The 23,693-nt window shown below is 47.1% G+C and overlaps 1 protein-coding gene across 2 annotated transcripts; it reads left to right on the plus strand.

Annotated features, from left to right (window-relative positions):
• Nucleotides 1–1,243: 1,243 nt before the first annotated feature.
• CLDN18 (claudin 18) lies at nucleotides 1,244–17,831 on the plus strand. 2 transcript variants are annotated; one of them, XM_040613786.1, is made up of 5 exons: nucleotides 1,244–1,463; nucleotides 14,393–14,557; nucleotides 16,466–16,571; nucleotides 16,930–17,040; nucleotides 17,654–17,831. In XM_040613786.1, the coding sequence occupies exons 1-5, from the start codon at nucleotides 1,244–1,246 to the stop codon at nucleotides 17,829–17,831; spliced, it is 780 nt and encodes a 259-aa protein (XP_040469720.1). The 2 variants fall into 2 exon arrangements, with proteins under 2 accessions (XP_040469720.1, XP_040469719.1); XM_040613785.1 differs by lacking the exon at nucleotides 1,244–1,463 and adding an exon at nucleotides 9,881–10,100.
• The last annotated feature ends 5,862 nt before the right edge of the window (nucleotides 17,832–23,693 follow it).

Genomic DNA, 23,693 nt, shown 5'->3' on the forward strand with positions numbered 1-23,693 from the left:
CAGGTTGGCTCTTCTTCAGGAGCAGCTTTACAGGGAAATCTGTCCACACACCAGACCAAGCATCTGGGAGAGACCCAATGGTCCTTGAGCAAGGCTGAATGTAGCCAGATGACAGTGGTCCACTTCTTCATGCTCCCTCATGACCTTCCATTTCCCCACCTAAGTGTCACCCCCTGGCTCCACTTCTTCTGAAGGTCCCTTCCTTGACCCTTCTTATGCCATGTGTGAGTCTGCTGCTGCTGAAACAGGGCTCATCATCTCCTCCTTCCCATGGAGAGCAGCTCTCCAGCAACATCATCCTTTACTCTCCAACTGCAAACAGGGCTACGAAGGAAGGGGTGAGGGAAATAGCAGAAAGGGCAAAAAAGACATTACCCACAAAGTGATCTTCTGCGATAAGGCCAGGTCTCTTAGGTGGTCTTGTCTTACAGTCATACATAGCAACATGTCTGCCTTGCCCTCATACTTTGTCCATCCGAACAAGCCTAAAGTCATATTTGGATGAGGGGGATAAATCAACAGCGAACAAGGATATACCTTTGCTCCTATTTATTCTTTTCCTTGGTCCACCTGCCAGACTTGGTCCTCCCAGAGCAAACTGCAGGTCCACACCATTCACTCCCCAGCAATGCCGCCTTTCCCATGGGCTCCCAGCCTGACCTCACCAAGCAGCAAGGTCCATTCTAACCTCGGTGAGCTGTCTTATGCTCTAGGCTGTTCTCTTTCTACACTACCCTTTGCTTAAATATTTTGGTTGAGCACACATCATGTTAATAAAAGTCTCTCCACTTTGCTCAAAAGTATCATCCCTGCCAGGAAAGGATTAGGCTCTCCATAATTCTTGTCTGTTTCATCCAATTTAAGCATCTCTGCGCCTGGTCTCCTGGAGCACACTGTCGCTTCTGTAGAAGCTCTCCCTCGGCTGCTTTAGACAGACCCGCTTGTCCCTGTCTGCCCCGTGCCGGCTGCACCTCTGCCTGGAGGGAGAAGGTAAACAGAGAGTGAGGTGTTCACACCGCGCGTAACAAATGGCTCTTGGTACTGAGAGAGGAAAATTATCTCACTGAAACGGATAAAGGGAAAGCGTAGGTTTGTATGGTGCGGACCAGACCTCTCCTGACTCCCATCCGTGACGTAGGCTGTGCCTCTAGCTAAAAGTCCCTTCTGCCCTGGCTGCCTGCCCCAGATCCAGCCTGTGGAGGCTTGTGCACGCCGAGGACCTGCCTACTGAGCGCTTGGCACCATGTCTGTGACAATATGCCAGTCCATGGGCTTCGTGGTGTCTGCTTTAGGAATAGGAGGCATCATTGCATCAACGTGCATGGACCAGTGGAGCACCCAAGACCTGTACAACAACCCGGTAACGGCGGTGTTCAACTACCAAGGCCTCTGGCGCACATGTGTCCGGGAAAGCTCTGGCTTCACCGAATGCCGTGGTTACTTCACCATCCTGGGGTTGCCAGGTAGGACTTGCTGGCCGTGAGGGTAAAGAGGTGGGAGGGCAGGACCACGGGTATGTGCCAGAAGCCGTGCATGAACGGTGGTGATGGGTGATTTTTGGTGCAGAGCAGGGAACCCAGATTTTACCCAAAAGGGACTTCATGTGCTCACTCCATTTGGATGACAGGTCCCTTGGAGGTATCTCAACCCGCACCCACTTCCACGGCCAAGCTGAGGTTCAGCAAAACTCATTACAGCTGATTATGCATCAAGTTCCTGAGGTGTTGTCCAGGTGATATGCCTGGGGCAGTGGCTGCTCCTTGGGGTGATCTGTCCCCTGTGGCTTGGGTGTACACTCCTACCCCAGCTGCATGGCTGTGTGTGGCTTCCCACCAGAAACCACTAATATTCTTGGCATCGCTGAAGATTCTTTTCTAAGAGGATATGTCACAGTTCAGCTCACTGTATTTCTGTACATACTAACACCACCAGGCTGGATTTCTCCCTAATTCTCCTTTGGTTCCAGCTTTTTCTTCCACGGATGTCATTCCTGTCCTAGTTGTGCCCAGAGTATCTAGGGGTGCAAACAATTAGGCTACAACAGGATTATCTGGGTTTTCTTCTTGCCTTAATACAGTGAGAAAAAAGGCACTTAGGCTACTATATCCATCTAGCCTCTGTGCTTTGACACAGCAAGAATGGAGGGAGGAAGCCAATTATATCAGCAAATCATTGCAGAACTTCTGCAAAATGACATTTCCAAAATGCACAGAAATACGCATTGTGCAGAAAAATTGCTTCTTTCACAAGTAGTCTATCACTGCGCAAATCAAACCAGTATAACCCAATGCAGCTGTGGCCTCAGACACCAGTAGGAGAGGTGTTTCATCCCCTGAGCTGTATTTCTCCATTGTTCATCTCCGTATCCTTGTTCCCAGCTAGTGTCCGGCGTTAGCTGTGCCGCGGCATCCCTGTGCAGGGGCCAGGGGTGCCTGTGAGCATCTTCCTCTTGCTGGAGCCGTGGCTTTGAAGGCCCCTGTTTGTTCACACAGACTCTGGGGTGCAGACACCCATTTTGCTAGAAGGACAGGGACCTGATCCTGCCTGGGTATCCAGTTGCGTAGCCCCTAGTGAATGCTGTGCCCTGTGGCAGGCAAGAGCAGATGAAAGTTGGCATCCAAAGAAGGATGTTTGTGCGGGGCTCGTATTCACACACTGCTAGCACCGTCAGCAAAACCGAGCAGTTTCACCGAAGTGAAATTTTGGTTTCACCAAAAAAAATGCATGCAGCAAAGGGCAGGACAGGCTGGTAAAATTTTACTCTGGCAGTCTAATTGCTTGTAGATAAAGAAATTCAAATTGCCATCTGAGGAACAAATAAAAGCGTAAAAAGCAAATCCTCCCCATGCACACATACACCCATAACATGCTGCAGGACTTGCTCAGTTCTTCAGCTCTAAAAACTTAACATTACAGAAGAAGCGATTAAACTTTTAAAGTGTTCAGCTCTGGGAACTACTTTAAACTTTGAAGAAACCACAATACTTGAGACTTGGGGTTTTTCTTTCTTTCAAAATACCTCCATTGCTCACCTCATCATTACAGCAAAATTTTTGCAATTCCCAGGCCTCCAGGCCGCTGTTGGTAGGGTGGGTATTAATTTCCTAAAGTGGAAATACACAGCAGTGTCGGGGGGATGGATTTCCTCATTTAGCAGATGGGCTGTGGGAAGTGGGTCTGTCGCTACCTCCAGCGAGCGCAGTGGCTCCCTCCCAGCCGCAGAGAGAAACGAGCTCTCTGTCCTGCATGTCGGGGGTTCTAATGAACCCGTCATCTGAGAGTGCAGTTACCATGTGTGTTTGCTGGGCTTATTGCAGTTGCCTACAAAAAGGGATTTTAAAAAGCCCAAAAAAGAAAGCACGACATTTAAAATAAAAGGGGAGTGGCACCCTGAACCCCCCAAAGTTTCTGTCCTTGTTCCCTGTGGTGTCGGAGGGTGCCTTCCCCGCTGGTGTGTAGGTATATGAATATTTATGTGGTTTTGCCCCATTGAGATGCTTTTTGTGATCGGCGCTATCAGCACTACCCTACGAAGTGAGGTGGAATATTTTTTTCTTCCTTTCTTTTTAACGAACAGGGCTTGCTCTTCTGAAGTCACCCCTTTGCTTTCCCTGCCTGGTCCCGCTTTCCCCTCCTGTTATATATGGTCTGACACTTCCAGTCTCTGGAGAAGCTGGTGCGAAAACAAGTGCCCCATTGCTGTGCGTTATGGATTGGCTCAGTCTCCTGACTCCATCTGCTCCTACAGGCATTTCTTCCCACCCACCACCAACAAAATGCAACTATATGCCACCCGGGGGGGGGCGTGTGTGTGGGGAATGATGCTAAAAATCAAATTATTAATTTGCTAAGATATTATTTAAGTGGATCATCCCAGTGTTTAACCGTGCTGTACCTTGATCTCCTTACCCCCTGCCTCCCTTGCTAACCACACCATAGTTAATGGTTTGTCAGCATTTCCATTATAAACCCCTATTTATTATTCTGACAATGGCAATTTATACTGGGAACAATAGTGCCGGAGTGAATAAAAATAATAGGACTCTAGCAAAGCAGCGAGGTGACCTGAGTACATCAATGAAGTTTTGGGTTCTAAGGATTTTTTTTCTTAGTCCCTCGCTCCCATAGCAAAGATTAAACTTGTCTTGCCCATCATCTATCTTCAATTTAGTTGGGAATTTTAATTTCAAATAGATTGAGGAAAAATTGAAATAATAGATGAAAATGAGAAATAACGCAGGTAGTTTATGGCTCTCACCCTCACTGCTCAGCTATAAACAGTCTCCGGTGAAATATGTCACTGGAGAACTAAGCCTGTTTGTTCTGATTTTGCTTTCTCTTATTATTTTTTGCTGCTTGCTTTGGTGTGTCGGCAGACCTTACTGTGATTGTCTGGAGGACACGATCTGAATTTGAAAACACAAATAATAGACAAGTAGCAATAGCTGAGCTCTGGCAAGGCTGGTAGTTTCACGTAGTGTCGAAGTCACAAGGCACTTTCTGTTAAAAGGAGCATTTTTCAGTTGCTTATAAGTATGCTAAGCTACGATAACGTGGCCAGTAATTTTCCTGTTGTCTGTCTTGGTCTCTGTTTTCCAGACCTCTTCAGCATTTTTCGAAAGGACATTTTGTTCTCCAGCCAAAATCCCTTTTGACCCTTTCAGAAAGGCTGAGACATCTCTCTGCTGTGGAACAAAAGGCTGGTGGCTTGAAATACAAGAATATTTTTGCTTTTCCAACAGCAATCTGAAAGTCTGAGAGCACCCTCTTAAACTTCTCTGACTAGCAAAAGGGTGTGTGTTGCTAGAGGGTTTATAGTAAAAATAGCTCATGGATATGTCATCGTGACTGCCCAGATTTTTGCATGAAACAACTGATTCCAGCTTTGCTGGTGCAGAGTAGCAGAGACGCATAGATATTCCCCAAGCAGAATTCATGTCTGGGAAGTTTTAATGTTGGCATCTCTGGACTTTTTTCTTCTATATCGATGTTCTGACCAGGTTTTCTTTGATTTCATATAACCACCATGCATTTTTGTGGCATAACTGTAGTAAAACCCTTGCTCTGGGGATGTTGGAGACAGTGCAGCACGCTGGCCAAGAAAATGGCATCTCTGCTCCCTGGAACTGTTTCATGCCTCAAGTTTGTAACAATGGGAACTGCTGATTTCTATGTCATGATCCTCCACCGGTGATGGCCATGGCAAAGTCTCCTCCAAGCTCTGCTTGCTACTTAAAATCCTTTAACCCAGTCGGTTCAGCTCCAAATTTTGAAATGTCTGCAGGCAACTGCCGTAGCCCGCTTGAAGTCTTTTGAGACCAAGTTTCTTGGACAGAAAGGTTTAGGTGGCCCAGGTGGGGTGGAGACTTGATACAACTTACCAAGGGTGTGCACGAGGCTGCTGTGGGTTTGCACCCACAGCAGGAGCTGAAGGGAGGTGTGGGGATGGGGAAAGACCTAATGCGAGACCCTTAGAGAGAGGTCTTGGGTACCCCAATCCCCAGTGACAGTCAGGGTGGGGAGAGGTGGCATCCCAAGCAGGGGATGTCGGGAAGCCAGGTGCATGCACCACATTCTTGCTGCTGTCTTGTGCTTTTATACCAAAAAGGATGAGAGACATGAAAAATAATCTTAAAGGATCTAGGCTGAGGGCCAGAAGAGGAGCAAGGCAAGGCAAGAGGCTGTGGAGATGCGGGGCTGGGCTACAGCTCACAGGCATGTAGGGGAGGATGCAGCTTCATGCACCCCAGCCCTATTGGGGGACCTCAAAGCCCCTCTGGACCACCTGAAGACCAATGGGGTGGAGTGGGTCTGAGTGGGGATGGGGGTCTTCCATGACCCCCTTTCCCCATTGAGCTTCAGAAAGGCTGGTCAGCCCTTCTCATGCTACATACTGGTGGACCACACACTCCTGGAGGCCGTGGTCACCACAGCACTGGAGGGACAGAAAGAGAAGAGTGGGTTTGCTTTGTTTCGGTCTGAACAAGCTGGAATTGACTGGCAGGGTGTGAGCTATATTTGCAAATTTTAAAGTAAACATGAGCTGTGGGTGATTTTTATGGGAGAGGCGGTGATAACATTCAGGAGTTGCAATGGGCCCAGTGAACAGTTCTGAGATAATATAGAGTCAACGCCTGGGTAGATAAAGCAAGTATGAGCTGAAATAAAGGTTGCAGAGGGGAGCGGTCACAAAGTTCCCTTCCTTTTCCCAGTTTGGGTAAACTGCTGAGGCTGTCCCGATACTCAGAGTGGGAGCCCTGTTCCCTGCTCCTCGGTGAGGAAGCTTGGCCTTCACAAGAGCTGTCTCCCTACCATGTCTCTCCCTTAGATACTGTTCAACGCTGCCATGTGGCAGGGCAAGCCCTCTGCCCAAGCACTCAACCGCCTCGCTGGAGACTGAGCAACAGGCATGTGCTTGGAGACAGATGCCCATCCTTCAACCACTGCTGGCTGTAGACATCTCCCAGCAGTGGCTGGAGGTGAGCATCCAGCTGTGGTGAAGATGCTTAGACATGCTCTACAGCTATCCTATCATCCAAGAACTTTTCAGGTTGTGCTCTGTGCCAACAGTTCAGATAAAACTCTCAGGTGATCTTCTGTTATTGGGCTGGGTGCTGGGAAAACGGGGTGATGAGTTTTTTGTAAAGGGAAACATGTTTTTGCCTATCATGAGTGGCTCAGAAACAACCATTAAAAATAAGCGTAAAATAAAAATATTTCAGAAGGGCAGAGAAAATGGGCTTGGGAAAAGGTTGGGAAGGAAACAAGTTTGCCTTTTTTTCTCCAGAACTTTGCGTCAACCAACAACTGAGGAAGGTATTTGTGGGAACTTTGAGTTCCCAGTGTTGACAAGTGTGATGCTGATCACAGCATGAGAAATGGCAAGCAGCTAATGCTGGGGTGGCTGCCTAGCACCTTAGGTGATGCTCTTAGGGATGAGCAAATAGACCCACCTCCCTCCCCCTCCTCCCACCCCCTAAAGAAAAAAAAAAAAAAAGAACACCCAAACCCCACCAAACCAAAACACACAAAAAACCAAAATACAAGACAAAAGTCCTTCAAAGACTGCAACATCTGGAGTCCTGAGCATGGTTGGGTGTTTGCTTGCCTCTTAGCTAAGGACTGCAGCATCACCCTTGTTACTGAAGTTGCTTTCTCAGCTCCATTTTTGGGGGACCATGCATGAGATTTCAGGGGGGAATATGCAACCCTGTGCTGGTTTATCCTCTTCAGAGACATGATTCAACCTGGCCCTCAGAATCACAGGCTGGTTCACCCAGGCTTTCTTGCGTACCTGGAGACTGTCGATGATATTTTTTGATTGCCCCATCATTGCTTTGGGGTTTTGAAGCCCCTGAGTGAGTGGGATGTTAAGTGGCATCCCCCTTCAGTAGGAGGAAACTATATCCCCAAGGAAAGGTTAGCAAGGCAGCACTGCCTGGGGGGCAGACTCCAGCTCAGGGTGCAATTTGGGGCAATCCGGGGGATGGCCTCTTTCCAGTAGGTGTGTTGGGGGAGCAATGGGGCTTGTGGGCGTGAAAGGGTGGAGGGGTAGAAGAAAAGGTCCCTACTGGCTTGAAGAGCTGCTCCCACTGCACGCAGCCAAAACCAGCAGAGCGGATTAGAGGAAGGAGTGGTGGTTCCCCTCCCGGCAAAGCAAACAGGCGGTCATGGTGCGTGGGACAGCCACCCCACGGGTATTCACGCAACCACCCAGGACGTCCAGTTCAGCACAAGAACCAGTAATTTAAAAAGTGGTAGAGGTTTCAGGGAAAAAAAATCTGGGGAAAAAAATGTGTTTGCCCTTTGTATTCTCCCCACTCCTTTTCTTTTTCCTCCCCAGGGGTTATTTTTAGCTGTGACCACGCATCCATTTTTCTGTTAGCCCTGCAAGCTGTTGCATGCTAATGGTGCAGGGTGACACCACCCTTGGGAACAGCGGTTACGTTATCTGTCCCAGGAACATGGTTTGAAGTGGTCTAGCCTGGGAAACATGATGTGGTCTCTTACCACTAGATGGCAAGAAGGCACTAAGTCCTGGGGCATGAAGCACGAGAGGAGACCTGGAGAGCTGCGGAGGAGCATCAGGGCTTGGGTGCAACTGGCTTTTCTGGATTGGGACACTATTCTGGCTGTGGGGCAGTGAAGGATGGGATGGAGAGCTGGCCACATTACTCGTTTTAGCACTTCTTGTCCTCCCGGCTTCTAGGTCCTCTCAAGCCCTGATTTTTCAAAAAGTGTTATCCAAGATGAGGAACGTTAGTCACATTGCCTTCTCCCTCACTGAGGATGAGCAGCTCTTACCACCTCTGGTTCCTGAGGGTTCTCTTCTATGTTTTTTGTCCATGCTATTATTTTTGTTTGCAACTTCTGACCTTTAGCTATGTCAGGGCTAGCCCTTTCTCTGATATAAACTTGCCAAAGTCAGTGAAAATGATTACATTCGAATAAAACCGCTGGAAGCAAAGACACCTTGTGCTCAGCCCAGGCGGGCTTTGGTGGCTGTGATTTGTGGCCACTAGACATGTGAATTGTGCTCTGGCTGCTACAGCAGAGTCCAGTGCCAAAGCATCTCTGTGTGCTGCCCACCGGCTTGCTGTTCAGCCCCAAAAGCAGAACGGGTGTCTCAGGTGGTTGTTTTCCAGAAGGCAGGAGCAACAGCCGATGTGCTGTACCCCATTGTAACCCTCCACCCGGAGAAATGAGCCTCTCCTCCCCTCCCGGTGGCTTTCGCAAGGGTTCACCACGAGGCAATGGTACTGATGGTGCCTGTGGCACGGAGCGCTATCAGGGCTGGTTAAAGCAGGAATTTTTTTCTAGGTCAGGGCTGAAGTAAATCAGTCAGAGCTGGGTATTAGATGAGGATGGATGAGTGTGAAGTCTGGAAGGTCCTTGTAACTCACAGTGCTCCATCGGCAGAGTGGCATGGAGAGTTTATATTGCTCCCCTGAGCCTAGCACTTCTCCACTGTGCAAAGAGATAATTAATTTCCTAATTTTTATATGCCCTGCCCCTTTTTCCAGGACCATCCCCCTAGCCAATACATACAAACACCTGTAAAAAGGCACTTCGCAAATGGTCCCTGCGCCCTCTGTCTCCTTCTCCTCACATGAGTTTCAGTGGGACACATGATGGGGATGCAGGTGGGAGGAGAACAGGGTTGCAGGAGCTTTGCTGAATCAGTTAGGGGCCCGCTGCCCTGGGTTGTGCCATGGTGGTCATTCGAGGCTACCTCAAAGGTGTGTAAAGTGGCTGCAAAGAGCAGCCATGTCCCTGTTTGTGCTCTGGGTTGAGCTGGCTGCCCCACATCCTCCTGCGGAGCTCCCCGCTGGCATCCCCATCTATCAACGTGCCTCTTGTGTGGGTGTCTGCGTGGGTGGCCAGGTGTAGAGATGTCCCTGTCTTGGTCTGATGGCAGATCTACTCCCATTTTGCATAAGCAGAGGGCCGGGGAGGTGGTGACCTGGGCTAGGTGCTGAGTTCACCCCAGAACGTGGTCCTTCTCTCTGCCTCTCTCAGTGTTCGTGCCATGCAAAGCACGTAGGACAAGCTCTGTGGGCAGCAAAGGGTTTCGGTTGGGGGATGGCGCATGTTCCAAGTGGGTAGCCCAACACTTGATGGAGTGTGGCTGCTTACCTGGGGAAGGACAAGCACTTCTAAAGGACAAAAGCTCATATCTCTAGTCCTGCCAGCACAAACTGACCCAGTGAGAGTGAAACTGGACTATCTTGCAAAAACACTGTGAGCAAACATGCTGCTCAATGGAAGGCATCTGATAAGAGCTGCTGCGTTTCTGGTTGCTCAGTCAAGAGGACTTTGGTGCTCCCACTAGGTCTGCAGCTTCACCAGGGCTGTCTTACCTCTCTCCACGGGAGACACCATGTCCACGACCATCTGCCAGGTGATGGCATTCATCGTTTCGTCACTGGGTGTTGCGGGGTGCATTGTGTCCACTGCCATGGATATGTGGAGCACGCAGGACTTGTATGACAACCCGGTCACGGCCGTCTTTCAATATCAGGGACTGTGGAGGAGCTGTGTGCGGCAGAGCTCTGGCTTTACGGAATGCCGGCCATATTTCACCATTCTTGGGCTGCCAGGTAGGGGCAAAAGATGCATCAGGTTTAACCCAGGAGCTCTCCTGTAGCTCTGCACGGTTTTCATCCAAAAGCAGGAGCAGATACCTTAAAGCACTTAGTAAGGAATATAATTTCCAGGCTACTCAGTGTCTGAGCATAAAAATATGTGCATATTTGTTACCAAATATTAACTTTATTCAATAGGGGTTACAACTTGGATCGTGTGTAGGTGATCTCTGGATGAGCATCACAGGTTCAGCCTTGCTGCTGGCATAAATCAACACAGCTCCACTGACGGGAGGAGAGTGAGTATATTTATACTCACAGATATTATGTCCCTTTGAATTGAAACACAAGGAAAACAGCTGCGTGTAATTTTGCATTGTTATCAGAATAATGGTTTCTATAAAAAACAAATGATTTTTTTTTCCAAAGAGAAAACCGGAATTGAAGCGATCTGCCTGTGAGCAGCATGTGCAGGAAGGGTGAGAAGGGAAAGGTGCGCTCAGCCACTTCATGTTGCCTGGGGAGTTCTAGTGGTTACAGAGGTAGATTGCAGAGGGGTATTACTTTCTCGTTTGCTTGCCTACTTTACAAAAAGAGCTGTGGCTCCCACCGTACCGCATGCGAGGGTATCGTGGTGCTCCCAAGCTAGCTGGACCCGTGGGAGGGGAGCAGCCAGCCTGGCTCACCATGCCTCCCTGGGACCTGTCATGCCTGTGCCCTGCCAGCTAGCAAGAAGTATGGCCCTGAGAGTGTTTTTCACTCTTGGTGCACAATTGCGAATAGGTACAAGCAAGCACTACTGTATGTAGACCTTTTGCATCTATTGAGTCGTGTAGAAGAGAGCGTGATGTGGTCTCTCAGCCCTGTATCCTTAAGGATGCCGACCTTGCTTCCCTACCATGAAGCAGGAAGGATGCTTTGCTGAAGATCAGTGTGTTGGCTGTAGCGTTTGCTTTTTGAGAAAAGCCCATGACAGTCCTGAGGGGTGCAATGGAATAAATGTTTTCCTGCGTACCCAACTTGACTATTGCTAGGCAACTTCTTTTTCATTTGGGAGAGCAAAACTAATGTGTGGAGCCAAGTCTCCTATGAGATCATCTGTTTTGAAGAATAAAAAATATATTTATTAAACTATATATACAAATGTTAATCAATATATATACATATCCTTATAATGCTGTGGGTAGGTGATTGTGTTTTAAAAGAGCAATGAGGCAATGGTAACCATCATTTTGATGCCAATGTATCATAATCAACATTTTGCTTTTTATGTTATTTTTAGGTAATATAGCAATAAGGAAACATGCAAAGCAGTCATTTTCTGTTGTGTCTTAGAGATATTCTGTCAGTTTTGTTCTCTTTATATGTCCGTTTTGTTGATGAGTACCTTCAAACATAAAGAAGGAATGCCCCTGCTTGAAGTTAAAAACCTCATTTCCCCCCTAAACTTTCTATATTCCATTAATCATAACTAGTCATGAAGTGAGATTTCCACCTTTGTATTTTGTATTAGTAACAGAAATGCAGGTGACATTAGTTTAGGGGACCAAGTTTTTTTGCCTCTCACTACTCACAGCAAAGCAGGAAAAAGACAAGTCTTCAGTTTCACTTACATAAAAAAACCTCAGTGATGCAAACTGTGGTTTCAGATCACTGACATTTATTTTGGTGAATAAGCTTGCTTTTCTATTATTTACTGTGCACACCATCCTTTTGTATGGAAATCGTATGTATTTTGGATGTAAAATGAGCAACCATATGCGTGCAGCTACTAAGCAAAGTTATCCTACCTCATGCAAAGTTAAGTATGCAAAATAGCAGGTAGTTTCTGTGCTCGGCTTTAATTACAGGGCTGTTTGCTACCTTGCGCTCCTGACACATATTTTTTTTTCCTCTTAGTCTCCTATTTTGTTTGTCTAAGCCCTCCCTCTCCTTCCTTCCAGGAGAGGTCATTCACCTTTGGAAAGCAGCTCTATTCAGAGGACTTTTGATGGATTCCAAAATTCACATGAAACCCCAGTGCTCTCTTTCCAAACAGCTCTCACTTTCAGTCCCGTGAGTCAAGTGAAGAGGCCCTCATGCCACGGCAGACCTAGGAGCACTTTCTTCTACTTTCTGTCCCATTGTGGAGATGGTGCATAAGTCAACCTCATGGAGAGAAATCGCTGCTGATGGTTATTTTGTATTTTTTTCAGTTGCGTCCTCCTGTGTTCCTCTCTCTCCCTTTTCCAACAGCTGCAGATTTCTCCTTTTCCATGGAGATTCACCACGCTTAGATTCCAGCAAAAGTGCAGCATCCCAGGAGCTGCTTGGCTTGGCCTGCCTGTGTGTCCTTCCACGGGCACCCAAGGCACTGGGAACATCTCTCCTGGGAACCCACAGTATCTCTGTGAGGTCTTAGCTTAGGGTCAATTCTTAAAGGGTTGAGACCACCACAGTGATGCCAGATAGGAACCATAAGGTCTGTAGGAAGCATCCCAGGATTGAAGGACTGTCTTGGGGACAAGGACCTTCCATCATGACAAGTAGTGTTTTATGCTGCCCTGGAGTATCAGCTTGCCCTGAAGCAAAAACAGTTGCAAAGAAACCTAAGTGACTGTAAAGACAAATGAGTATTGTGATTTTCTCTTTGCAGCTTCTGCTTTGCATCAGGTGCTTCGCAAACAACCTTTGAGGGCTGATAAGGCGCATCCGCCAGCTTCTTGTTCTCTGATGAGTAATAACTAATGAGCTCGCACCTGGGGGCTGATGAATGGGAGATTGAAAATCCCAGGCTCGTTAGCACTTGTTATCAGCTGATAAGGGCAAATTGAGTCATAAAAGCAGCAGCCCCAGCGGGACTGCCAGATGGGAGAAGGTGGTGTATTCCCAGCCTGTGGGATAACAGACCACCAGTTTCCTTGTACTTTGTGGTGCCCCATAAACAAAGGGACCTATATGGATACCCCAGCACCCACCCAGGAGGGTGAGGGTTTAGAAAGCCTTTTCCCAAGCCATGCAAGGCCAGCAGGGTCTGCCCTCTGCTCTCCTGCTCCAGTTGGGCCATATGGGACCCTTGGGCACCACGGTCATGCTGGCCAGCCCAGCAAAAGGGGTGACAGGCAGGCTGAGTGAAGTCCCTGGGGCTGTAAGGATATGTTGCTTGCCCTTCTCGGTCTGTTGTGAGCCCCCAGCATCTTTCCTGAAGAGGGGCAGTCACGCGTGGGAGTACCAAAGCCAAACCCAGGGCTGCGAGATCTCATGGGAGGGCAAGAAGAGGCTGTGAAGTGCCCCAGCCAAATTACAAAAGCCCTTGAAATAGTTTTGACCACCCCTTCCCAGTGCTCTGCCGGTGCTGCCGCCTTCCTGTCTCTGCCAGGGATACATGCACAGGCGGGGGAGAAGTGTCTGGGGCCAGCACTGAACTGCCGGCAAGATGAGATACGTGCCACCTTATTAGAAAATCACCTTGGTATTCAAACACACAGCCTTTCCCCTTCATTTCTCCATTTTAATATGTGCAAGTTTCCCTTTCCCTACTTTTCTGCTCTGGCCAGAAGAGTCTGGATGGTTTCTGCTACCTTTCCCTGAGCGACAGCAGCGCTCAGCTCTCACAGGCATGACCCGCCGGCATCACAGCCTGCCTCCCAGCACGCATGCCCACCTTGATGGCTGGCTGCTAAACAAATCCAGGGCTAGTGTATTTGTGTGTGTATTAATGATTGTGGATGGATTTGTACCGGACTGGCTTTACAAATAACCGTGGAAAGGATATGCTGGGGGAGGTCATTGCTGGAGCTTTGTTGCTTTCTCTTGGCGTATGTGTAATGTTTGTCAGGGTGATTTTCCTGTTCTCCTGTGCCGTGTGTTTTACTGTAAAGCTGGAACATACAGAACTCCATTTTGAGTCACGCATTAGCTGGAAATATCACGGGTAGCTGGGTGGAGCTGTCTGCTTTCATTGCTGCTTGGGGAGAAAAAAAAATCACACTTTTGTAATCAATTCAGTTATGAAACAATTCATGCATATCCCAGCTGTACACCAACTCCTCTCCATGAATTTCAGCTGAGCAAATCATGATTGGTGCCAATGAACATTTACAAAATACTATGTCTAAGCCATCAAACTCTTTGGGATGTTGAGGCAACCAACCACATTTCCAGAGATGCCCCAGATAACACTAGAGTAGATCAGGTGCCAATTTTCCAAGGTTTTCTTCTTTAATACTTTCAATATTAGACAGAAACAATCTTTAAAAACCTCCCAGGCTCTGCTCTAAAGAATCTTATCTCAGTCACTTGGTGATTCCTGACAATTTGTTTTACAGCAATGTTCCAGGCTGTGAGGGCCCTCATGATTGTGGGTATCGTCCTGGGCATCCTTGGCCTCCTTGTGTGCATTTTTGCTCTGAAATGCATCCGTATCGGCAACATGGAGGATTCTGCAAAAGCCAACATGACTCTGACCTCTGGCATCATGTTTATTATTGCTGGTAAGTGGGTGGTGTTGCGTCTTTCCCATGCAAGGCATTGCAGTTGCCTGGGATTGAGGACTAGGCAAGTCTTCATGCACTTCTGGACCTAGGTAGCAGATGTTCTGGAGCAACCCAAAACATTGATGCTTGCATGAAGTTATTGGCATTTGTATTCCAGCCTGGCCTCCAGGGGTCAAGTGGTTTCTACCTCTGCTTAGTAAAAGAAAACCAGAGGTTTGTATGGGAAAGAACATGGAAGGCTGAAAAAACAGCCCACAGATAAAAAAGAAAATGTATCTCTTAATTTATAATATGTATACTGTTGTCACGTACTTTTGTATCTTATTTATACATAATATCTTTTTGAAGAGTCTCAGGCTTTATACATATTAATTTTATGAAGACTCTCAGAGTTGTGGTAGCTTAGCTTGTGATTTTTAAATGCGTTGGGTTATCAGGGAGGCTGTAGGAATGCCTAGTATTGCCCAGCTACCTCGAAACTGCAAATGATTAATACAACAATTACAGGTTTCCCCACAGTTTTTTGCAGATAAGTAATCAAATCAAATCCATACCCTAAGGAAGGGAAGGAGAATGTCCCTATTTAATATCCTTACGGTTGAACAGCACTTAACTCTTATTGGGATATGAGACTCAAAACAGAACTTAAAGATGTACATATTGGAAGAAGTAAAACGCTTTCTGCAACGCAGCTCGAATTTTGCACTTAAAATCTATCATTTTACCCATTCGAGTCAATGGGTTGAGAATTTGGCCAGTGAGGATATTAGAAAAGTCCACTCATGCATTCCTGAAGAGAGGGTGTCTAAAACGATGATGGACTGACTCTGGGGATAAGACTTCCCTTGACTGAATTCACTCATTTCAAACCAAGGTCCCTAGTCTCACCTAGCTGAGGAGTTGGGGTACCCATGTGCCATGGTCTGCCTGGCCCTTGGTCACACCTCTGTGAGCTGGAGGTTGTGTTTCTTCCTAAAATAAGGGCTGCTCTCAGGGCTGAAGCGTCAAAAACTGATGCTGAAGTAGCACAGCAGTGACAGCTGTATGGGGACCTGAGGCAGAAGCATCCCTGATTCCTCAGATCCTCCCCAGTGTTGTGAGTCATTGGGTTTCAGGAAAGAGCCAGAGGTCTTGGTGTGTGTAGTGAGGATAAATAGGACTTGGGATGCTCAGAAAAGCTGAAGTCCATATTTTTTGGCAACAGACACTGACGTGACCTTTAGCTGTGTTTTGTACATCCTTCCACAGTGGCGTACAGTACAGCGATGACCTTTGTTAGCATGAGTCACTCTGCTAGGGAGAGCAATAGTGAAATAGCAAATGATAATGCCGTTGCTGCCAGGCTTGTCACAGCTGGGCATCCCTGCGACCACCTGTGCAGGGGAACGGAAGAAGTTCCTGCCTCTCGAGCCTGGTCATCCAGGCTGCCCGCAGAGTCAAGCAGGCATCACTACTTGGGATGAACAGGCTGTGAACCAAAGGTATCTCCGCTTCCATGAGACAGAGAGCATGGTTTATTATTCAGAAAAAAAAAATCTGATAGGGAATCTTTTGTCCATGTTTTTCACTGTAAAACAAATCTTTAAGACTGACCTAGTGGATATTTTCAGCAGCTAAAATGATTCATCTGTCAAACTCATTTTCTGTGAGAAAACACATCAGTAGAAAGATGCCTACTGGTGTGATCTGGGATTTTGTAGTGTGACATTGTATTCTTGCTGCTGGACTGTAAACATGTAGAAAACCTGGCAGAAACATGTAATACATCGTGGCTCCGCGCTTCTGCTGAAGGCCCACGCAAGGACACAGTGTCTCACCCACCTTTCCAGAGCTGTGAGGTGCTTCCCCAGGGCTAAAGGTGACTGTACGATGTGGGTCTCAGTCTGTCCTTCTGTCTGATCTCAGGCCTGTGTGCCATCACTGGAGTGTCTGTGTTTGCCAACATGCTGGTCACCAACTTCTGGATGTCCACAGCCAACATGTACCAGGGAATGCAGAACGTCCAGAACAGGTAGGTGGTCAATTGGCTCAAGGTGCTCCACGGTGCAGATCTTGCTCAGGGCAAGGGTGTGCTGCAGCCAAAGGACAGGCAAACTCTGGGTGCATGTTAGTCAGCTCCCAGGACTTGGAAGATTTATTGAGTCTCCTTCTTACCTGCACTGGAGATAATTTGTCTAAGCAACTTGGTTGGGATGTCTCTGTTCATTTAGCTTGAGAAGAAGACAGAGAGCCCACTGAGGATGAGCCTGCAGGGTTGGGATGATGCTCATGGGAACTTCTGCAGGGCCAGAGGGCGAATGGCAGTGTTCCGTGCGTTTCAGAAGCTGCAGTGTCACAGCACTAACCAGCCCCATCCCTGTGTTTTGTAGGTACACCTTCGGCTCAGCCCTCTTCGTTGGCTGGGTGGCAGGTGGCCTGGCCCTTGTAGGAGGCATCATGATGTGTCTTGCTTGCAGAGGGCTGGTTCCAGAAGAATCCCGGTAAGCTTATCTGTGGTAGAGGTGGGAAGATATTGCATGGAACTGTGGGTGTAGGGATAGCATGCAGCCAGCAGGATACGACTATGCGTAATACCCCTGTTGCAAGTTAGGATGGTGCTACACCCGTTTGCCTTGTATCGTGGGTCAAAAGTGACCACTGTCCTTCTGTGATTACGTGACTTGCAAACAAATAGAGAGAGCAGGAGAGATCAGCCTTAAAATGTAAAATTTGCAAAGTGCTGGCTAAGTCAGGCCTGTTAATTGCAGTTTTGATTGCAAATGGCATAGCAGATTATCAGCAGGAGTATGTTCCATCAGCTGAGCGATGTTTTACATCAGGTAGGGCTTTGTACACCTGTGAAGCCAGTTATTGTAGGTGGGTCCTTCTCTCAACCAAGGATTTACTCATGGGAAAGAAAGTATGTTTATGAAAAAGCATGAAAAACACTTGCAGCCTGTCCACGGATAGCTGGCCCTGAGCTCACTGAGTGCCTCCAAGTGACGACACAGGACAAAGTTGCCTAAAATCCAACAGCAAGCAGGAACACAGGGTGCAACATCGGGTAGTCACAGATCCTCCAGTGGTTGATGCCATCTATCATGTCTCTTACAGTTACAAAGCGGTGTCCTACAACGCGTCGGGACGGAATATCTCCTACAGAACGGGGCCGTATAAGGTTGGTTCAGGGTACGAACCTGAAATGAAGACCAGGAAGGGTGCAGGATATGAAGAAGCTGCTCGAAGCGAGGATGGAAGACGCTCGTACCCTTCAAAATACGACTATGTCTAGCAGACTTTCTGGGCTTGAGTTGCGCTATCTTTTGTAAAATATTTTTAACTTCAGAAGCAAAAAGTATACGCAAAGGAAGCAGTCTGTGAATAGGATTTTGTTTTCTATCATGTTTCCCCTACTCTGAGGTTGTGTCCTAGCTTGTTGTGAACACCAGTTTTATTTGACTGCCTGTTAGTATGCCTAACATAAGGAGGTCTGTAACAAAAGTAATGTCTTTTTATGTCTCAGAGTAGAACAGTTTGCTCATATTTACATATAAACTCTGATATCCAGGACCAGGATTATGCCTTGTGCCCTTTTCTAATTCTTCTAATAGGTTAAAATTCCCATTTAATAATAGTTGAGATGTAAAAGCGCTTCTGCCCCATTGCCTTCTTCCTTTTGAGCAGGCTTTCATGCAACTACGCAATGCCATCGCCTACTTTCTCAGAGTTTGCAGAGATGAACAGTATCCTTTGACCTCAGTGCCCTCTGTTCATCAGAAAAAACAGTGTTTTGCTGAAATGATAGTGTATCTTCACCCTTTTTTTTTTTAGCAGGTTGAAAAGCAAAAAATTATAATCTAGTAGTCTCCTATATTATTTTGCTGTGTATTTTAAGTAAATTCAGTTGTGTCCCTTTGGCTGTGGCCAATGCATAAAGACCTCATAGTCATGGCATTTTTCTCCCTGGTGACTGTTTCTACTCAGACACACCTTTGCTTTGCTGGTTGTACTACAATGCCAATCTGCTGTGATATTTAATCTGATTTATGTTACTTAGACTTTTGCTATAACCTATGATACCAAAGTGTATTTATTTCTTCTGATCTCTCCAGGGAATATGTATAATCCATTGTTATTCCTATGCCAGATATTTGCTGTTAATAGCTGAAAACCTCTGTGTGTGACCGGTGTTCCTGCAGATGTCATCTTTAATGAAGCCAGAAGAGTTTCTCATTTAGAATTAATTAGAGTTACATTTGGAGCAGAAATCCCAGGGAGCATTAGATGTGTAACTCCTTACTGACATCAGGACTTTCTTGTGTTAATTCTTCCCTGAATGATGTGAAGATTAACTCCTGAGTGGGACATTGCCTCTTCTAGCTAATCCATCAGAAAGGAATTTTATTCAAAGGGGTCAAAGGAAGAGACACAAGAGCTAACGTGGGAGGGGAGAGCTGTGTCCTGTTCGCAGTCCTCCCTCCTGGCTCCAGAGCACATCCTGAAGAAGCTCTTGAAAGCGCCTATGAGCAGAGCAAAGGGTACTGAGGGATAAGTTAGGGAGGAAAAAGGGGTCCAAACCTCCAAAGCAGCCATTTTGGTAGGTATCTGCAATAGGTATTAGCCCCATTTGTAATGATTGCTAGTTGTCTGCAGGAGTTCACTAGCAAAATTGTTTTGATGAAATGCTGATATTCCCTTGAGTGGTTTCATGATCTGGATGGAGCAGAGGTAGAGCTGAACATTTCTTGAGAGCTGGACCTTTGGTGGGTCAAGCCTAGGCTGGCATCTCTGGTGGCTTGTATGAAGAGGGGCAGCAGGCTGTCTCACTGAACATCAGTGCTCCCAGTGAGCACAAACAATACTCACCAGCTCTCTTATCACCACCAGCTCTCCAGCACTGCGTGGAGCACATCTGCAGCACAGGTCCAGGGGATGAGGAGAGGTTGCACCTCTGGCAGGTCAGTGAGGGGGAGAGGGAACGCCTGGCAGGGTGCAGCACCAGGGGCTGATGGCTGGAGGAGATGACCACCATGCAAAAAGGTGGGAAGAGCTTCCATCCAACAGAAGCTCTTGGTTCCACCTCAGGCTGGATGTTGGCCCCTGATGCCACCTGGGTTCAGTCACTGCTGGATGTCAGTGCTGGCTCTCCCATTCATACTAGCAAAGGACTTGATTTATGGATCTATTTTTAAATGAGAACAATTTAGTTTTGCAGAGGTAAATCCTGTCCTATTAAAAAAATATTGATATTCTACACAATGGTTTTGTTCCCGTCTCTCAGTGTAGACTTCACTTTTCTGCCTTTTTTGCATGCTGGCTTTATATTTTTGTTTGTTTTGTTGGTTATCTTTTTTTTACATTAATATTAAAAACATCTATAAGACCAAAATCACTGTTTTTACTTGTTTTCTTCTTACCATGAACAGCAGCTACCAACTTCCCTGCTCAGCTAAACTCACCCCAGCTTTGGGTTCTGCGGGTTCTTGGGAGCAGTATGGACAAGTATGTGTGTTTGAGGGGAAAAAATAAAAGCGGAGGCTTTGTTTTTTCCTTTGTAAGATATAGTTATATGCTGAGAGGAAATATTGGAAAAGCAGATGAATAAGCATCAGGGGACCCCAACTCACTGATACAATGATATCAGAGGTCCTTGCAGGGACCACGGGCTTGCTGCGGAGTACAGTTCAGCGAATGTGTGGCTCTTCCTGGGTTTGAGGCCAGTCTGGTCAGCCCAGCACCTGCTCGACTTTCAAGGGAGCAGTTAAACACTTCTGAGTACTTCATTGTTCTTAGGAGGGCAGAAAAATTGCTGGTATGCTCTCACTCCTGCCAGCCTCCACTGGAAAGGGGCTGAAAAGCAGGGGAATGTTTAATTTAGATAGGAAATGTGTGAAGTGGTGGTTAGGTAAAGGTACACAGGGCAATAAAAAATACAGAAAAAACACTCAGAAAAATTTGAAATACAAGTTTCTGACTGCATTAGAACAAATTAGAACACACACATAAAATCACAAGGAAGCCCCTTTGAAAGTGACATTTTATTTTTATGCAACACAAATACTCTGACAAACTCACCGAGCCAGCTATCTCTCAGTTTCATGTTGACGTGTGCAAGCGTGTAGATGACAAGATTGCAGGCAGGAGCATTATGGAGAGCTGAGACAGAGCTGTATCCGGGAATTCCTGCCCTCAGTAGATTTCTAATCTTCCAACATCAGTTTTCATTTCCTTACCTTGGCCGAAAACTTGCAGGATGAAAAATTTTAATGCCGTGAACTTTACCGAAAAAAATCAAATTCCAAAGCAGAGAATCATTTATTTATGAGCCTGTTTGAGGTGTAACAACACCTGACATTACAGCTGCTCCCCTCTGCTTCTGGCCATAGTCGACCTTACCCTGTGGTGGGCACCACTGCGAACGGTGAGCATCAGGGGAAGGACACCATGGGAGAACCAGCATCCGCAGCCATGGAGCTGCAGTTCCTGCTGCAGAAAGCACTTGGTCTTTCCCTGTCTTGGGACACGGACCCAAATATCTCCTTTTCAGCCGAACTGATCTGTCTCCTGAAAGCCCTGCAGCTGAAACCACCTGCTTAGGGAAAGCTCTGGGTCTTTACTGAGAACAAAGTTTCTATTTCCAGGCTTTCCTCTGCGGCCCTGCGGACTAAAAGAAGTGAGGATACCCTCATTACTTCTTGGACTTTGAGAAAAAAGCAAGATCCAAAAGCCACCCCAGTATGACCCAACATTACCTTGGTGGCAGCTCATTGTGTCCCAGTGCCCTTATGTCCCAATGCCCACACACAAAGGACACAAAACCCCGTGCCACATCCACAGCCCATGGTGCTAAGCTCCAGCTGTGTGGGGAGTGGGGACACCCACTCCATATGCTGCCTGGGGAGCACCCTGGGGCCACCCACCCAAAACACAGCCTCTGCACCTCACGCTGCGCCTGGGTCCCCCAGCACTGTCAGGGGGCTATTTACCCTAAAGGGGGTGAATTTAGACTGTACAAATCAGCACCGCATGGGTAACTGAGCTTCTCAAAGGAGCAACACGCTGCTGTCGCCCGGTCTCCCCACAGGCAGAAACGCGCGAAGGGTACAGTGTGCACCGAGGCATGTGGAGCAAAGCCATCACCATCCTGCCTTGCTGCCTGGCTGCAGTCTGGGAGGAGCAGTTAAATATTTGCTGGGCTGAACTGGGCTTGCTGGTTTCACCAATCGCACAGCAACGAGGAGGTTTGTGCCTCTGGAAGTCATTGGCTGAGTAAAGCCTGGAAATAACTGGAACCCAGATAGATACTGCAGATCTCTTGGCTTCATGAATAAATCCAGTGCTCCCTCCTGCCGTTGTCACTGGTAAGGGAGGGAAGACCCTCACCTTGCTGATTATTTTGCCTTTATTGACAATAAATTGCAGGGCAACGGATGCCTTTGGTAGCACTGACAGGGCCAAGGGAGATGAGTCAGGGAAACCATGACGGGTGATGTGTGTGGGTGTATGTGTGCCTGCACTCAGCAATGGTTTTGTTTCCATCAATTTCATCTGAAAAATGCATATCCCGTTTCAGGGGAGCTAATTAAATATAGACTTGTCTAATAAAGCAAATGCTGAAAAGGCTGTGTGTATTATCTGTCAGAAGAGCTCTATATAGGTTCTTTCCAAGCTTCTGTAGCATTTATAAGTATGTGGGAGCACGGCAGATTTGCATGGACTTTGACCAAGGGAAGCAAAGACGCATATCTGAAGCTACAAATTGGACTATGAGATAAGAACTCTCCTGAAATCTATATGCAATTAAAAGCCCAATCTTCCTTCCTATAGTGACAAGGTTATTGCTTTTATATAGCTGAACAGAGATGAATGAGTCTATGGATTAATAGCACTAAGATTTATGACACTGTGCTTGCCCCAAATATTATGGGAGAATAGCTCTCTGGGTGAGATATTCCAGCTGAATAAATTTGATAGGATTTTTCTTTTCCTTTATTTTTTTTTCAGCTTGGTATTATTTGGGAGAGATGCGCTGCTTCAGAGGTTGTTAGTGCTGTGGTTTGAATATCTACTAATTGTCCCAAGCTTATTTGTGCTTTATTAAAGTATTATCAATAACTAGAGCCCCAAGGAGACAGATGTAATTGAGAAAAACAAAACCAAAAAAACTATTCTTTTGAAAAGCATGAGACTCCAATGACATTGAACCCTGGGCAAGAGACTGGCCAACGATTTCAGTGTAGTTGTGCTGCTTAGTCCCCAGGGGAAGGGGGTCATGTCTGTGCCCCACGGGTGTCCGGCTCTGTTACAGTACTGCAGGCTGGAGGCTGGTTGTGCAGGCATCAGCTGGGATGGTGTTTGTTTTACAAACACTTCAATATGTCATAGAAATGCAAAGGTCCCTTTTCCAGAGGGAAACCCTGATTTACGTGGGTTTTCCTTCATTAAATTGGCTAGTTCTATATCTTGCTGGCTAGTTTTACTGTTCCTGGAAACTCCGGAGAGGACAAAGCCAAAGGAGTCACTTCTGGTCGGAGAAAGGGGTTGTCATCAATTGAAGACCATGGAAAACCCTCCCTGCTGTGCTGAACTACAGACAAGGTTGAAAAATTAGGAGGAGGAAAATAAAAACCTCTAAGAATTTAAACAGAGCAGTTTGGGTATGGGAGGGATGAGGTTACGTGCCCGGGCAGGGGACGTAGGTCAGGGCAGAGGGGTGAGGACTGGGCTGCCTGCACTGGAGGACAGGTAAAAACCTTGCCTGGGAAAAAATATGGCTACTGGGTTGCATCTTCCATCATTTAACAAAACTTCAGGGGTATTTTTTTAGCTTTTCAGGAAAAACCTCTGGGTGTTAAGCAGCACGGATGGGCATACGTGCTCCAGCCCATTCACCCAGCCTGCTCACCACCCAGTAGCAAGCAGCAGGCTGGCGGTGCACAGCCACAGCATGCCAGTGGGCAGGATTTGACTTGGGCAGCAGGTGTGAAGGCTTGAGAGGGAGGAGATGTGGTATCAGTCTCCAAGAAGCGCTGGCAGCAGGAGGGCAGGGTGCCAGCTCTACCTGCTAACAAAGTCACGCTGTCCTGTGGCGTTGCAGCATTGCTTCTTTACAGAGTGAGGGAAGTGAATTTTGGAGGCAGCTCTTGTTCCATTG

Source organism: Falco naumanni, chromosome 13 (assembly GCF_017639655.2).
Source record: "Falco naumanni isolate bFalNau1 chromosome 13, bFalNau1.pat, whole genome shotgun sequence".
In the NCBI taxonomy this organism is placed as follows: domain Eukaryota; kingdom Metazoa; phylum Chordata; class Aves; order Falconiformes; family Falconidae; genus Falco; species Falco naumanni.

Bases quoted from the DNA above. Each gene is read 5' to 3' on its own strand.
- CLDN18 (XM_040613786.1), top strand. From the start codon at position 1,244: ATGTCTGTGACAATATGCCAGTCCATGGGCTTCGTGGTGTCTGCTTTA. The intron at 1,464-14,392 runs GTAGGACTTGCT...TTTGTTTTACAG, and splicing joins CACCATCCTGGGGTTGCCAG to CAATGTTCCAGGCTGTGAGG. The intron at 16,572-16,929 runs GTAGGTGGTCAA...TGTGTTTTGTAG, and splicing joins ATGCAGAACGTCCAGAACAG to GTACACCTTCGGCTCAGCCC.